Here is a 15,668-nt window from a genome sequence, read left to right as displayed (position 1 = left end):
TATATTTCATTGTAATAAGCCTCTGTGAAATTATTTTATTCACTCACAAATGTATGTATCTGAAAATAAACCTTCCTTAACCTAAGCTTGTGCTTTTTTATTCTTCTTTAAGTGGTGTTAATATCAAGATGCCAATTAACTCCAGTGGACCTGATTGGGTAACGGTGATTCCTAAGAGAATAAAAGGTAAAGAAGGAATGAATATGATGACTTGTTTTTCTTTCTTTTTTTTTTTTTAATTTTTTTTATTTCAACTTTATTACTTTGAAGGTTTTTTTTTTTAATTTTTTTTTTTATTACTTCTTCCTCCTGTAGTGTTTTCTTGCCCCCCATGGAGCTGGAATCACAAGGTCCGGCTGTCTCGTTGTCCTGTTGTTGTTTGTAGAGACGGGGTCTCACTCTGGCTCATTTGGCTCAGGGGGTCTTGGCTGGTCTCGAACCTCTGAGCACAGGTGATCCACCCGCCTCGGCCTCCCATAGCGCTGGGACTACAGGCGTGAGCCACCACGCCCGGCCATGACTTGTTTTTCTTACTAACTTGGTGAAGGCTCTGTCATTTCACTGATGTTCTAAAAATCTTATTTCTGCTTTAATATGCCATAGATACCTCTGGTCACAATAAAAAATATATTTAAAGAGGCCGGGCACAGTGGCTCATGCCTGTAATTCTAGCACTCTGGCAGGCCGAGGTCGGTGGATTGCCTGAACTCACAGGTTTGAGACCAGCCTGAGCAAGTGCGAGACCTCGTCTCTAAAAAATAGCCAGGCTCTGTGGTGGGTGCCCATAGTCCCAGCTATTCGGGAGGCTGAGACAAGAGGATTGCTTGAGCCCAAGAATTTCAGGTCACTGTGAACTGTGATACCATGGTACTCTAGCAAGAGTGACAAAGTGAGACTCTATCTCAAAAAAAATTTTTTTTAAAGAAATGTTTGATTTAAACAAAGCAGTTAGGGCTTTGCTATTTGTGTTCATGTAAAACTTGTGTTCTCCTGCTAGCCCCCTTTATTTGGCTCTTTAAAACTCTTTAGAGGTGAGCAGTGCCTGTGGCTCAGTGAGTAGGGTGCCGGCTCCATATACCGAGGGTGGTGGGTTTGAACCCGGTCCCAGCCAAACTGCAACAAAAAAATGGGCGTTGTGGTGGGTGCCTGTAGTCCCAGCTACTTGGGAGGCTGAGGCAAGAGAATCGCCTAAGCCCAAGAACTGGAAGTTGCTATGAGCTATGACTCCATAACACTACCAAGGGCGACAAAGTAAAACTCTGTCTCTTAAAAAGAAAAAAAAAAGACTCCTTAGAGGTAATGCTGTCCAATATGATGGCTACTAGTCACATGTGGCTATTTAAGTTAAAATTAATTAAAATTAATAACAATTAAATAAAAATGCAGTTCTTCAGTCACTTCTGCCCAGGAGTGGCTGCCCTATTGGATAGCATTTTATGTAGAATGTATTCATCATCACAAAAAGTTCTTATGGACATCGCTGCTCTAGAGGTACTCAAGTAAAATGGGTGAAATTATCATGGACAATTTCAAAATTAAAAAAAAAACATTGGATTGGTGAATAATGGTTTTCTCAAAGCGTGGTGTGGAGACTAGCAGCATCAGTATTACCAGGGGACTTGGTAGAATTTCATTTATTTATTTATGTATTTATTTATTTATTTTGAGACAGAGTCTCACTATGTTGCCTTCGGTAAAGTGCTGTGGCGTGGCATCACAGCTCACAGCAACCTCCAACTCTTGGACTCAAGCAATTCTTTTGCCTCAGCCTCCCAAGTGTATGTGGCTGGCGTCCTACCCACTGAGGTATGGGCACCGAGCCAATTTCATTATTTTAGGTCCTACCTCAGACTGCTGAATCAGAAACTCTGGCTGGCCCAGCCCAGGAATATGTGAGTCTGTGGCGGGTTTTTTAGAGACAGAGTCTTGCTGTGTCACCAGAGCTAGAGTGCTGTGGCCTTAGCATAACTCACAGCAACCTCAAACTCCTAGGCTCACACAAACCTCCTGCCTCTGCCTCCCCAGTAGCTGGGACTGCAGGTACCTGCCATAATGCTGGGTTAATTTTTTCTATTTTTAGTAGAGACAGGGGTCTCACTTTGCTCAGGCTGGTCTTGAACTCCTGAGCTCAAGGAATCCTCCTTCCTTGGCCTACCAGAGTGATAGGATTATAGGCATGAGCCACTGCACCTGGCCACCAGCAGGCTGTAGTTTAACAAACTTTCCAGGTGATTCTGATTCATTGATGTAGGATAGTGTTAATAGTAGAAGAATGAAATTCAAAGGAGTAGATGTGTTATGGTTTTGCAGAATAATTAGCTATAGTTATTTTTAGAAAGGATGAACATTATTTATGAAACTTAATATGTATGGTGATCATTGTCCTTTTGAAAGTATTTTAATCAAGAGTATTCTGTTTAGACTCTGCACCTGTAGCTCAGTGGCTAGGGTGCTGGCCACATACACCAGAGCTGGTGGGTTTAATCCAGCCTGGGTCTGCCAAACAACAATGACAACTGCAACCAAAAAATAGCCAGGCATTGTGGTGGGCGCCTCCAGTCCCAGCTACTTGGGAGGCTGAGGCAAGAAAATTGCTTGAGCCCAAGAGTTGGAGGTTGCTGTGTGACACCATGGCTCTCTACCAAGGGCAACATAGTGAGACTCTGTCTCAAAGAAAAAAAAAAAGTATTCCATTTGTTGGTTGTTGTGGCTTGCCTGTAACCCCACCTACTCAGGAGTCTGAGATAAGAAAATAGCTTGGGTCCAGGAGTTTAAGGCCAGCCTGGGCAATACAGCAAGATCCCATCTTTAAATTAAAAAAAGAAAAATTAGCCAAGCATGGTAGTGCACCCCTGTAGTCCCAGTTCCTTGTGAGTCTAAGGTGGGAGGATTACTTGAGCCTAGTAATTTGAGGCTATGATTATTTTGCTATACTCCAGCCTCAGTGACAGAGTGAGGACCTGTCTCTTAAAAAAAAAAAAAAATCCTGGCCAGGTGCAGTGGCTCAGGCTTGTAATGCCAGCACTTGGGAGGCTGAGGCAGGTGGATTGCTTGAGCCCAGGAGTTTGAGACCAGCCTGACCAAGAGTGAGACCCCATCTGTAAAAAATAGCCAGACATTGTGGCAGGCACCTGTAATCCCAGCTACTTGAGAGGCTAAGGCAACAGAATCACTTAAGCCCAAGAGTTGAGGTTGCTGTGTGCTGTGACGCCACAGTACTCTACTGAGAGTGACAAACTGAGATTCTCAAAAAAAAAAATTCCACATTGCACATGTTGCAATCCCTTTTGCCGCAGGGGCTGGGTGTGTGATGCATGTAGTTTCATTAGAGGCTATAATTAATCAGGATATATAAGCCATAGACATGCCTTATGTGAGTGGTGGAAAGGAACCAGAGAGCAAGGTCTGTCTGACGGAAGCAGCCTCTCTCTAGTTCCCGCTACTTTGTTCCCATACAGAAACAGATCTGTGTGGCTAGATCGATCGATCGGTCTGTCTGTCTATCTATCTTTCTATTTTCCTGAAAAGCAGAAGTGTTTAATTTTTAGATGTGATGTCTCCAGATTTGAAACACTAACATTCAACTGAAAACTTTGAAGGTATTGTGTGTGCTAAATAATAAAATTTGACCCAGATGCAGCTAGGATGCTGCCAGTTGATGTCTCTGTTCTCTACTATGAGTATGCCACCAGAATTCCCAGGCTCTTCCTAATGAAGAGCTGCATTTAATTTACTTGAACCAAATGAATTACTAATTTTAGAAGACACATAGGTGAAACGTCATTCATGGACATATTATCTTTTGTTGGTCTAGGTCTCATCCCCATAGCCAAGATGTCAGTAGACATGGGGCCCCTCAGGAGTGCTGCACCCTTCACACTCTCCTGTGTCTGACGTCCTCAGGACGCCTTGTCCCATTACTGTATCTGACCTTCTTTCAAACAGCCCTGACTGGCTTGCCCTCCTGATGTCCCGGAGTGTCTTATGGAATGGTCAGTGGGAAGGACAGTGGTCTGCCTGGACTTGACAGGTCTGAGAAATCAGGAAGGGTTGCTGGTTTGTGATGTACTATTCTTGTTAGAGGGAAGACAGATTAAATAACTAATAAAAGTTTTGATGGATTTTTAGAATGAATTAATTTCAAATCAGTAGAAACAGAATAGCCAGGCTTTGAGTGAGAAAACCATCTAGTAGCAAGTACATAATTGAAAAGAAAAGGGAAGGGCAATTGCTCACAGAATTGCTCACAAGACCCTAGTTTAGCAGAACCTCATTGAAGTTCAGCCTAGTGACCAGCAGAGGGCACTCAAAGACTTGAGGCTCATAGTTTTCACTTGCCTTTCATTCAATGCAAACATTCTATTTCTACCCAACCTTTCACTCACTAGTTTTAGCATTCATCAGTGTTCATCAGCTCTTGCCTGTAGCAGTGATTTCTCGTGTTCTGATAGTGACTTTCAGTATCTCTTATTCTTTTGACACTAATAGTTGAAATTCTATAAAGACTTGTCTCTTTTTCCCCCCATTTAATTATTTGTATCAGTATGGGCTTGTGATTATTTCATTCCAATTCAATGTAATTTTTTTTTTTTTTTTTTTTGTCTCAAATGCTTCCAGTTTTGGCAATTGGGAACTTTTTTAGTTTGGCTGCTGTTGCCTTTTAACATACTTTCATCCTTTAAAAAAAATTTTTTTTTTGAGACAGAGCCTCAAGCTATCTTCCTGGGTAGAGTGCTGTTGCATCACAGCTCACAGCAACCTCCACTCCTGAGCTTAAGCAATTCTCTTGCCTCAGTCTCCCAAGTAGCTGGGACTACAGGCGCCCGCCACAATGCCTGGCTATTTCTTGGTTGCAGTTGACATTGTTGTTTAGCAGGCCTGGGCTGGGCTGGAACCCACCAGCTTTGGTGTATGTGGCTGGTGCCTTAGCTGCTTGAGCTACAGGTGCCAGGCCCCCTGTGAAATTTTATTTATATATTAGCTAGTTTTCTTACAAGGTAAAATTATTCTAAGATGCATATTTAGAGTCTGGTGGATTGCTTGAGATTGCTAATGCTACTGCTATTTGTGGGTATAATTTTAGTTAAAAGCAAAGAAAAACAGTTTTTACTTAGCTAGACTACCTTATCAGGGCAAATGGTTCCTGACAGGCTTTCCCCAGTGCCAGCCTTACTGCTTATTTTCTTTAGCATCTGTACTCTTGTCCCCAACTATCAGAGCTGAATGGCACAGCGACCTTGACAAGATTCTAAATTCACCAACAACTTGAGCTCCTATATTTGAGGGGAAGTTCCTGAGAATTTTTTTGTTTGCTTTTTTTGAGACAAAGTCTCACTCTGTCACCCAGGCTGGAGTACAGTGCCCTGATCAGAGCTTACTACAACCTTGAACTCCTGGGCTCAAGCAATTCTCCTGCCTCAGCTTCCCCAGTAGCTGGGATGACACCACACCTGTTATTATTATTTTTTTTTTTTGGTAGAGACAGAGAGATTCTTCGTTGTTGGCTTTAAAGATGAAGAAGGCCACATGTCAAGGAATATAGGCAGCTTTCATATCTAGGAGCTGAAGGGGATTATCCCCTGGCTAACAACCAGCAAGAAAATGGGAAACTCAGTCTTTCAATCACAAGGAACTGAATTCTGCAAACACCTTGTATGAACTTTCTGAAGCACTCTGCAGAGAATGTAGCCCTGCTGATACCTACTCACAATCTGTGAGCCCTGTGGCTACACCATGCCGTGGACTCCTGACTTACAGAACTGTGGGATGATGCGTGTCCTTTGTTTTGAAGCCACTAAGTTCGTGGTGATATGATATACAGCAATGTAAAACTAGTTAAATAACTACCTAGATCAAGATATAGGACATTTAGAACATAGGTTTCTAGGACTCCATTGTAGCTCTTTATTATTAAAAAGTGCTTTCACACTATTACAGTGCTGAATTTTTCACGCAACTTTTCCAAATCAGTAGTTTACCCATTTTAAAGATGATAAAACAGAGCTCCAGAGACTCATTTATTCAGTCGTAATTTTGATACCTACTCTGAAGGTGATAGACTCTGAAGGTGTAGACTCTTAAGGTCTCAGAGTTGGAGATATGGAGTCACATTTAAACCAGGTCCTGGGACTCCTAGTCTATCATTTTTTTCTACTGCCTTCTTACCCATGCCTAGGAGGTATGTCTAATGATATCTGGATGTTTTGATTTGTCTGCAGTAGTCAAGTTTATCAGCTCTCTAGAATATGAAGTGAATAACAGTGAGTGAAAATTAAAGCAGTCTGTTTATGATAAGAACTCCATCTGATGTTGATTTCTAGAAAATGGCAGAGAAATGTTATCCCAACAAATGTGACAAAGCTATTTTGAAGACAACTACTTTCCAGTTATTGGAAAAAACGATTTAATAGCTCATACATCTCATTTCGTTAACCTAGAAAATCAAAGGGCTTATATCCTGCATATAGAACCCTCACCTTCCTTCTGGGGGAAGGAAGCCCACTGCCATGACTATACCAATAATGAAAAACATTTGTGTTTATAAACAGTCACCCCCGCTACCAACACCTGTCTCTGCAGTCACTGAGAAACCTCAGCAAGGCGTCCTGTGACTTGCTTTCTTAACCTTAGAAAGGTATTTGGGATAGTTGTTCTCTGACATCCCTTTCAACATTCTGTGAATCTTCAGGTATTTCTACCTATGCAGCATTTTTAGCTTTTTTTTCTGGAAAATGTTGAGCTTTTAGGGGACTAAAATATAAAGAAAAAGAAACCAACATTTCAAGGTTGTATAGGAGAATTCAAGGAGTAAGCGCAAGCCCAGGCCACTGTAATCACCCAGGCCGTTCTCCTGGTTCTAGCTCTTGATGTGGTGTGCCTACCCAGCCCCACACGCACTGTCCTCTTCCTTATCCTGCTGAGATGACCATGCTTCCTAGGTGCGTGGCATTCTCTGGGGCAAGGAATTGTTTGATCTCATTTCTTCTCTGTCCTGTCTTTTTTATTCCTCATATATTATGTACTCCCTCTGTCCTACCTTTTACTGTTCTTAATTCTATAGATAATTCTATACCATAAAATTAAGGGACATGCGTGTCCCATATGTGCACAAGCTTCCCTCCTATCCTTCATTTACATTGCATCCCTCTCATCCAGCACTTTGTACATAGATTAGGGAAATTTATCTCTCTGCTTTCTTTTTCTCTCATTCTGTCCCATTTGTGGCCCCAGTAGTCCTTAATATGGCTAATAGATGATATGAAATGACACCCTTTGGATGAAAATGTAAGCATGGGCTTTAAAGAGAAGTCAAGACATTTTAGAGTAGCAGGGGCATTACTTGCAAATAATAAAAAATGTTCCTTGTGATTTTGCACAAAAATTTTCATATCTGCCTTTACAACCATGAAATTAAGCAATAAGTCATGTTTATTTTTTGTTTTAATTATTTTTATTCCACATGAGTAGTACATTATAGATTTAAGAGACTTTCATATTTCAGTTATCTTATGTGAATATGCAGTCTGAGTTCTAAGAAACACCTTTAACAACCACAGATACTTAAAATTAAAAGCATTTTATGGTAGTCAATAATGTTTTTGTCCCAGCTAACCATAAGGGGGCAGTGTAGGTACATGTGTGTCACTTAAAAAAATACGCAGCATGTTTAAAGAATTAATGTTGGCTTCAGTAATTGATTTGCTTTGCTTGACTTAGCTCTGGTTGTGAATATAATTAACATTTGAATGGAAATGGTAGCTATTTTCCTATGTGATACAAACTTTTCTTTATAACATGTATTAGACTAGCCAAGTCTACCAAGTTAACGATTGTAAAAACTGTGACTTCAAAAATCACTTTAAATCCTCATTCTAGTAAATGTATTGCATAGGCCCCAGGTGTCATCTTGGAGCTTTCTAGCTATGCAGCCTTGACATACAGGTATAATGAGGGAGCTTAGGATAAAATGTAATATTAAGTAATTACCCTGATAACATGCTGAGAAACTATTTGGAATAAGCCAAATATTTACCCCAATTTTTCTTTGATAATCACGTTTTCCAAATGAAGCTTTCTTTTCTTTTTTCTTTCTTTCTTTGAGACAGAGTCTTACTTTGATGCCCTTGGTAGAATGCCCTGGCATCATAGCTCACAGCAACCTCAAATTCTTGGGCTCAAGCGATTATCTTGCCATAGCCTCTTAAGTAGCTGGGACTATAGGCACTTCCCACAACACCCAGCTGTTTTTAGAGACAGGTCTCACTCTAGCTCAGGCTGGTCTCAAACTCCTAAGCTCAGGCAATCCACCCGCCTTGGCCTCTCAGAGTGCTAAGATTACACATGTGAACCACCACTCCTGGCCTTCAAATAAACCTTTTATTTATTTATTGGAGATTTATTTATTTATTTAGAGATGAGTCTCATGTCACCCTGGGTAAAGTGGTATGGCATTGTTGCTCACAGCAACTTCCAGTTGTTGGGCTCAAGCAATTCTCTTGCCTTAGCCTCCCGAGTAGCTGGGACTATAGGCACCTGCCACAATGCCTGGCAAGTTTTTAGAGATGAGATATTGCTTTTGTTCAGGCTGGTCTCAAATTCCTGAGCTCAGGCAATCCACCTGCTTTGGCCTCCCAGAGTGGTGGGATTACAGGCGTCAGCTACCACACCCGGTGTCAAATAAAGCTTTTAAAAAGACTGTTTTCCATTTGGGCCTTTAATATGTAAAGAATGAGCAGATATCTAAGAGAAAAGATTAGATATCCACTAATTGTCAAATAAGCATCTTCTTTTTTGGCTGGGGCTGGGTTTGAACCCACCACCTCTGGCATATGGGCCCGGCGCCCCACCCTTTTGAGACACAGGCACTGCCCATAAGCATCTTTTTTGAAAGGAATAAAAGCTAAAATAACTCTGAGCAACACAGATCGTATCCAAAAGTTAAATAAGCTGAAAATAGTCACAAATAAGAGACCCAAATTTCTGAGCCATATAAGCACTTGGATTTCATATTGTGATTTTATAGGTAGGACTGGATTATGGTCACAGTTAAACACTGAGGTAGTTAAGGAAGTGATATAAACTGTTGGTTTCTTGAAGATTATAGATTTGAAAAATTGTTAGAAATGAATAGATATGTTCCTTCAAAAAAGAAAAAGAAATGGCTGACATCTGTAAACATCCCTTTTTGAGAAGTGTCTAGCACAGGCGTCCTCAAACTACGGCCTGTGGGCCACATGCAGCCCGCCTAGGACATTTATCCAGCCCGCCAGGAGTTTTTGCCGTGCTGCCTGTCCTGCTTAGCAGCTGACTTGTCCCGGGGGCCCGCAGTCCGGCCCTCCAACAGTCTGAGGGCCAGTGAACTGGCCCCCTGGTCTAGCACAATCGGTAAGAACTTGGGCTTCAAGGCTCATCTGCTTGGGTCAGGCTCTGGCTTTGCTACTTAGGTAGCTCAGCTGTGGGACTTTGGTTAAATTGCTTACCTGTTTTGAAAGGCAGGGAGAGTAATGGGACCTTCAAAGGGTTATCATGAGCATCATGAGATAATATGTGTAATTGCAGAGAATAGTGTCAGTGCAGAGTAGATATTTAAGAAATACTAACCATCATTATCTATTTAAAGTGTACAAAGTATGTTGTTTCTATAGCGGCATTTTCTGTGGGAGGTATTAGGGCAGAAGGGTGTTGATGTTCCCTCTGAAAAGGGCTCTGGTGCATGTGTTACCATGTGTAGGTAGGCTCCAACCGCCAGTACACATTGCTAGTGTATTTTTAGTATTGTCCATTATGCATTAAGACCTTCTGAACCTTTTGTACTGTGGAGAATAATCCTTTAGACTGTATGTCATTAGTTCTCTATATTAAGTGGTGAGTTTTGGAATTAAAATTTGAATGTAGGACCCATTGATTAAAACTTCTTTTTAGTGGGCTGAGAAAGAGTTGGATTAATATTATTGTGTGTATGTAAAATATGAATTTAAGTTGTTACTTGCCTTGCAGGTATTCAGATGAGAAGCTGTTTTCTTCTGGGATAAAGCCGGACAAATGCTTATAAATCCACACATTGCCTTAGTTTCTATCTTCCTTTAAGCCACAGCTTTTGCTTTTTTTTTTTTTTGAGCCAAAGTCTCACTCTTCCCCAGGCTAGATTGCTGTTGTGTCAGCCTAGCTCACAGCAACCTCAAACTCTTAGGTTCAAACAATCCTCCTGCCTTAACCTCCTGAGTAACTGGGACTATAGGTGCCTGCTACAACACCCTGTTAATTTTTCTATTTTTTAAAAGTAGAAACGGTCTCAGACCAGTCAATGTTCTTGCTCAGACTGGTCTCAAACTTTTGGGCTCAAGCAATATGCCTGCCTCCGCCTCTCAGAGCCCTAGGAATACAGGCATGAGTCACCACACTCAGCCCATGTGTTTGGCTTTGATAAAAACGTACATAATCAGAGGGCATGCTCAAAGTCCCCTTTTTACTTCTGTCCACCAGCACCATCACACTCATTCAGATCTTCCCATTTTTGTGCAAAGGAGAACCTTTTGTATCAGGGGAAAGTCTGGGATTTCTTTGAGATAATGACAGCAGGAAATGTTGCTCAGATGCCAGCAGGCTAACAAATACATGGGCACAATTATGTTTCTTGGGACATTTTTCATCTACTGTTGGAGAATTTCAGATTACCTTATTTTTTCCCTTTTTCCTTACAGAAACTAACAACCTAGAACTATCTCAAGGCTCAGGAACTTTTCCTTCTGGATATTACTATAAAGACCAGTGGAGGCCCAGGAAGTTTAAGATGCGTCAGTTTAATGACCCTGACAACATCACAGAATGCTTACAAAGAAAAGTGGTGCATTTATTTGGTGATTCAACAATCAGGCAATGGTTTGAATACCTTACTACATTTGTGCCAGGTCGGTACATTGCTTTTTGTTTCGTAACTATTTCCCCCATTAGCTTTCAAATAAACAGACTCCACTCAGGTGCCTGACCAAAGACCTCAGGTGAGGAAGCAGTTATTTCTTTGTAAGACTAAAGAGGTATCCTAACCCTGAAAACATGCGTGACAGTTTCTGGTCAGTAGCGGGGTGACGTATAGGTGGAAGCAGGGGGGGTCTCACTGCAGTCCAGGCCATTCTTTAGCTGTGTGACCTTGGACAAGTAATCTACTTTTTAGGGCTTTATTTCTCTATGTATAGGATGAGTCACTTGGACCATGCTACTTCACAAATGTCTTTTACTGCCCTCCCAGTGTATAGTAGATGTAACTGAAAGGAAGTTGCCAAACATATTGTGGTCCATTTTAATGATCCCTGAAACAAAGCTATCCCTGTTACCCAGGGCATACTTTTGGTGTGACTCTGCGATGGAGCTAGTGCCTACTGAGGGATGTGGGTGGGTCCCAGTATTCTCACCTTTTTGACTTCTCTGCTTGGCTCTGGGGGATGCTCTCTAGGCTTAGAACAAAATCCAATGGCTGGAGGTGCACCCCTTTTTCACAATGGGCATTCTCCTCTTTCTGGGAGGGGTGTGTATGGCATGAGGAAGAAGGGATTCCAGGGAGAAGAAATAAATGCTCTGTTTAAAAGAGAGTGGATAAGTAATTTTGTGGGAATTATTTTTACTGGCTACATACAGGCAGGGCTTTTCATAAAGTAAATCCCATGGCTTGTTGAGTTGTTGTTTATAATATATTCTTTTAAATCAGCTTTTACATATATTTTTAGAAGAAAGGAGGAGGAAGTTGATATTACCCCATACAGTGGAAAGTCAATTCCAGTTTTTTTTTTTTAACCAAAACATATTTTGCTAAGTTCTAGTTGATAAAGCATAAATTAAAAATTAGGAGAAAGGACACAATTTGTGTGTCATGATGCTAGGCACAGTTTGATGCTGACCAGCCAGGGCCCCTGCAGCTGCTTGCTTCTTAATTTCCAATGGCATAGCTTGGTGTTTCTTTGATAACAGTGTTCACATTAACCGTCTGATCACTTGTCATCATACCCTTTATAAACAGATTTCACTTGGTTAAAAATAAAGCCTTGTGTCAGTGCTTGATCTTAATCAAAAGAAAGTGGTGGCTTGAGCTTTTATTGAGTTTAAATAGGGCTGGATGCTAAGTAGTAATAAATTAGGTAAGAAAACCTAGGAGAGGGCGGCGCCTGTGGCTCAGTGGGTAGGGCGCTGGCCCCATATACTGAGGGTGGCGGGTTCGAACCTGGGTCTGACCAAACTGCAACAAAAAAAATAGGCGGGCACTGGGAAGGCTTAGCCAAGAGAATTGCCTAAGCCCGAGAGCTGGACATCGCTGTGACAGCTGCTGTGAAGCTGCAGTACTTGACCGAGGGTGACCCAGTGAGACTCTGTCTCTTAAACAAACAAACAAAAAAAAGACCTAGGAGAGAAGCCTGGAATTGCAAGAAGAAAAAAGTGAAACCTACTTTAACCCTTAAGAGGAATATAGGACAATTATAGTCTGATATTACTTGTTCAAGTTGACTGAAAACTCCCTGAGGGCAAAGACTGTGACTTACCTATCCGAGCACTTCCGGCTGTGTGGTACCTATGGTGGTGGGGACTGAATAGTTGCTTAGGAAATACAGATTTGGGGTGGGCACTGCACAGGTGCTTAGAAAATACTGATTTGGGTTGCCCAACATTTACTCTGTTCTCTGTAAGGCACTTAGAGAATATTTAGGGATATGAGATAGATCTTCTTTCCTCATGCAGGCGTATGTTAAGTGATGAATTGTATACAGATTTTTAGGAGTAGCAAAGAGTCCCACTAATTTCTGGGATAGAACCATGAAACACAACTTAGGTAAAGGGAGGGGTAGGAGAGCAGTGAATTCTAACTTGTGTTGCTATCTTTGTTGTTTTCACGATAGAGATAGAAGTTCTCCTATAGGACAGTAACATGATTTTCCATTGTTGGGTAAAATTGAAAGGGAAAAGGAACAGGGTTATTTCTTTCTTTTACTTATTGCAAAAAGAGGTATTAGAGTTTTTGTTTTTTTTCAGAATTGCAATTTAAGTTGCTTTATTTTTATTTTATTTAAAAAAGTTTATTATAAGTAATTTTGTACTTTTATGAAATACAATGTGATATTTTGATATGTATTCATTGTGGAATGCTTATATCAATCTAATTAACCTATCTAGCAACTCACATACTTTTTTTTTTTTTTTTTTGACAAGAATGTTGAGCGCCTGTGGCTCAAAGGAGTAGGGTGCTGGCCCCATATGCCAGAGGTGGTGGGTTCAAACCCAGCCCTGGCCAAAAACTGCAAAAAAAGAAAAAAAACCTTCTCTTTTAGCAATTTGGAAATACACAGTACTTTATTATTAACTGTGGTCACCAGGCTATGCAATAAATCTGGAAAACTTTTCTTCCTGTTGAACTGAAACTTTTCCTTAGATCAACATCCCTGTGTCTTCCCCAGTCTCCCAGCCTTTGGTAACTGCCATTCTCTCTACTTTGGCTTTTTAAGATTCCACATGCGTCAGATCATACGGTATTTGTCTATCTGTGTCTGGCAGAATTTCACTTTGCAAAATGTCCTAGGTTCATTCATGTTGTCACAAATGACAGAATTCTCAAAATTCTGTTCACTAAGATGTGTTCATAAAATGGAAGCTGTAGCTCTTGTCCTGGAAGAGGTACTATTTATCTGTTAGAAGAATAAAATGTAAATGCAATTGAGTTAAAATATTCAGTCATCAGGGCAAATAGCAAGATTTCTTGGCCTAATAATTAGAGGAAAATAGGTTATTTTGGTTTTGAGGCATAAACACAGGTGTAGAATCTGTCACTGATGGTATTAGTTATAATGTTACATTTATGGAGTGATTTAAATAACAAATATGTTAGAATCAAGGTCCACTAATTGAAAGGGGTACAGAGTGCAGTGAAGTACCTATTTTACATATGTGAAGTATTTTTTGTTGTATTTTTCAGAAAAAAAAAATTCTTTGAAGCCATTCAGTAAAGAATAATCAAAATATATGTGCTTAGTTTGAATGTTTTCATAAACTTGAGTTTTCCTTGTTTCAGATTTAGTGGAGTTTAACTTGGGTAGTCCCAAGAATGTGGGTCCCTTCCTTGCAGTGGACCAGAAGCACAACATCCTGCTCAAATACCGCTGCCATGGTCCTCCCATCCGCTTCTCCACCGTCTTCAGCAGTGAGCTCCGCTATGTGGCGAATGAGCTGAAAGGTATTGTGGGAGGGAAGAACACTGTGGTTGCCATAGCTATATGGTCTCACTTCAGCACCTTCCCCTTGGAAGTGTACATTCGGCGGCTCAGGAATATCCGCCAAGCAGTGGTGCAGCTCCTGGATAGAAGCCCTAAGACGGTGGTGGTCATCCGGACAGCCAACGTGCAAGAGCTGGGGCCTGAGGCGAGCCTTTTCAACAGCGACTGGTACAACTTTCAGCTGGACACCATCCTTCGGAGGATGTTCTCAGGGGTTGGAGTTTATCTCGTCGATGCCTGGGAGATGACCCTGGCCCATTACCTACCCCACAAGCTGCATCCAGATGAAGTTATTGTGAAGAACCAGCTGGACATGTTCTTGTCCTTTGTGTGCCCCTTGGAGACCTAGTCTGTCCTGAAGGGGACTGGAGGAATCATACTCAGTTATCTTCCCAGGAGGCCTGTGTTATAGAAAGCAGCTTCATGGAGAGATGACTGTCAAAAATATGTACAAAATTTCAAACAGAGTTGAACTTTATGTAATGACTTGTAAAGAGCTTAGAAAATGCAGGTTACAACTCTATCTACCTGTAGGATTTTTTTCAATCTTGACTTAGCCATGGTAGAACTCTTATTAAAAATGTCTACACACTGTATTGCCCTTGTAACCAAAGATGCTAATGAGTAATATTTGAATTAGCTTCCTTGGGAAGGGAGATTACTATGCTGAAGAGTGTGAAAAATGTGCTGACATAATAGACAAGATAAGTTTGGAGTGTTTGTAACTTATCTGATAAAGGAACGTGGGCACATCTGCATTAGTAGCACAAGGGATCTGTCTTTGGCGGGGAAATCGAGAAGGCTTGTTGTCAGAGGCTCTCGCAAACACACGGATGACTGCCTTGTCTCAGGAGTCTCTCTTGATGATCTACCTTTTCTGAATTACTTGAAAATGCCAGTGTCCTTCATCAGAATTTTGTACTGAGAACATTTACAATTTCCTGATTTTATCTAGAAAAGATACAGAAGGGAGGTGTGAAACTAACGTATATAAAATGTGTGCTTTGAATCAATATTTGCATTTGGTGATTGTTTCCTGTTTGATTAAGCTAAATTTTATGTATGGACTGCTTATTCTAGAATAACCACTTTTGGAATTGGAAAGGAGAAATCTGTAAGTGGATATTTATTTTTTGTCCTGAAGTTTGAGGGTTTTAAAAATTGACTTTTATGTAAAGAATGCTATTGATTATTATAAAGTTGTGGAAATTTTTTCCACTAATTTCAAATGTTTCTTTTTTGGTTGTTATTTTGAACTATATACCAAAATTAGAAATTAAAATATAAATATAAATTAATAAAATTAGATATTAAAATCTATGACAGGCATTTCTTAATTTGGATGTAAGGTATGCACATTATCACGTTTGGAAGAAGCTGTTATTTCCATTGATTACCTAAAAATAATGGAATTATTTT

At 40.6% G+C, this 15,668-nt stretch overlaps 1 protein-coding gene across 1 annotated transcript in view; it reads left to right on the top strand.

Moving 5' to 3' along the window:
- NXPE3 (neurexophilin and PC-esterase domain family member 3) overlaps nucleotides 1–15,385 on the top strand; it is a 57,844-nt gene extending 42,459 nt beyond the window's left edge. The window contains exons 4-6 of the mRNA XM_003801783.3: nucleotides 113–186; nucleotides 10,701–10,907; nucleotides 14,048–15,385. Of these exons, the coding sequence (XP_003801831.1) occupies nucleotides 113–186; nucleotides 10,701–10,907; nucleotides 14,048–14,598 (832 nt within the window). The 3' untranslated portion in view covers nucleotides 14,599–15,385. The remainder of the gene's footprint in view (nucleotides 1–112; nucleotides 187–10,700; nucleotides 10,908–14,047) is intronic.
- Nucleotides 15,386–15,668: the final 283 nt, after the last annotated feature.

Source organism: Otolemur garnettii, unplaced genomic scaffold (genome assembly GCF_000181295.1).
Source record: "Otolemur garnettii isolate 467f Iridium unplaced genomic scaffold, OtoGar3 scaffold00220, whole genome shotgun sequence".
Classification (NCBI taxonomy): Eukaryota; Metazoa; Chordata; class Mammalia; order Primates; family Galagidae; genus Otolemur; species Otolemur garnettii.
This window is presented reverse-complemented; position numbering and strand designations above follow the sequence as displayed.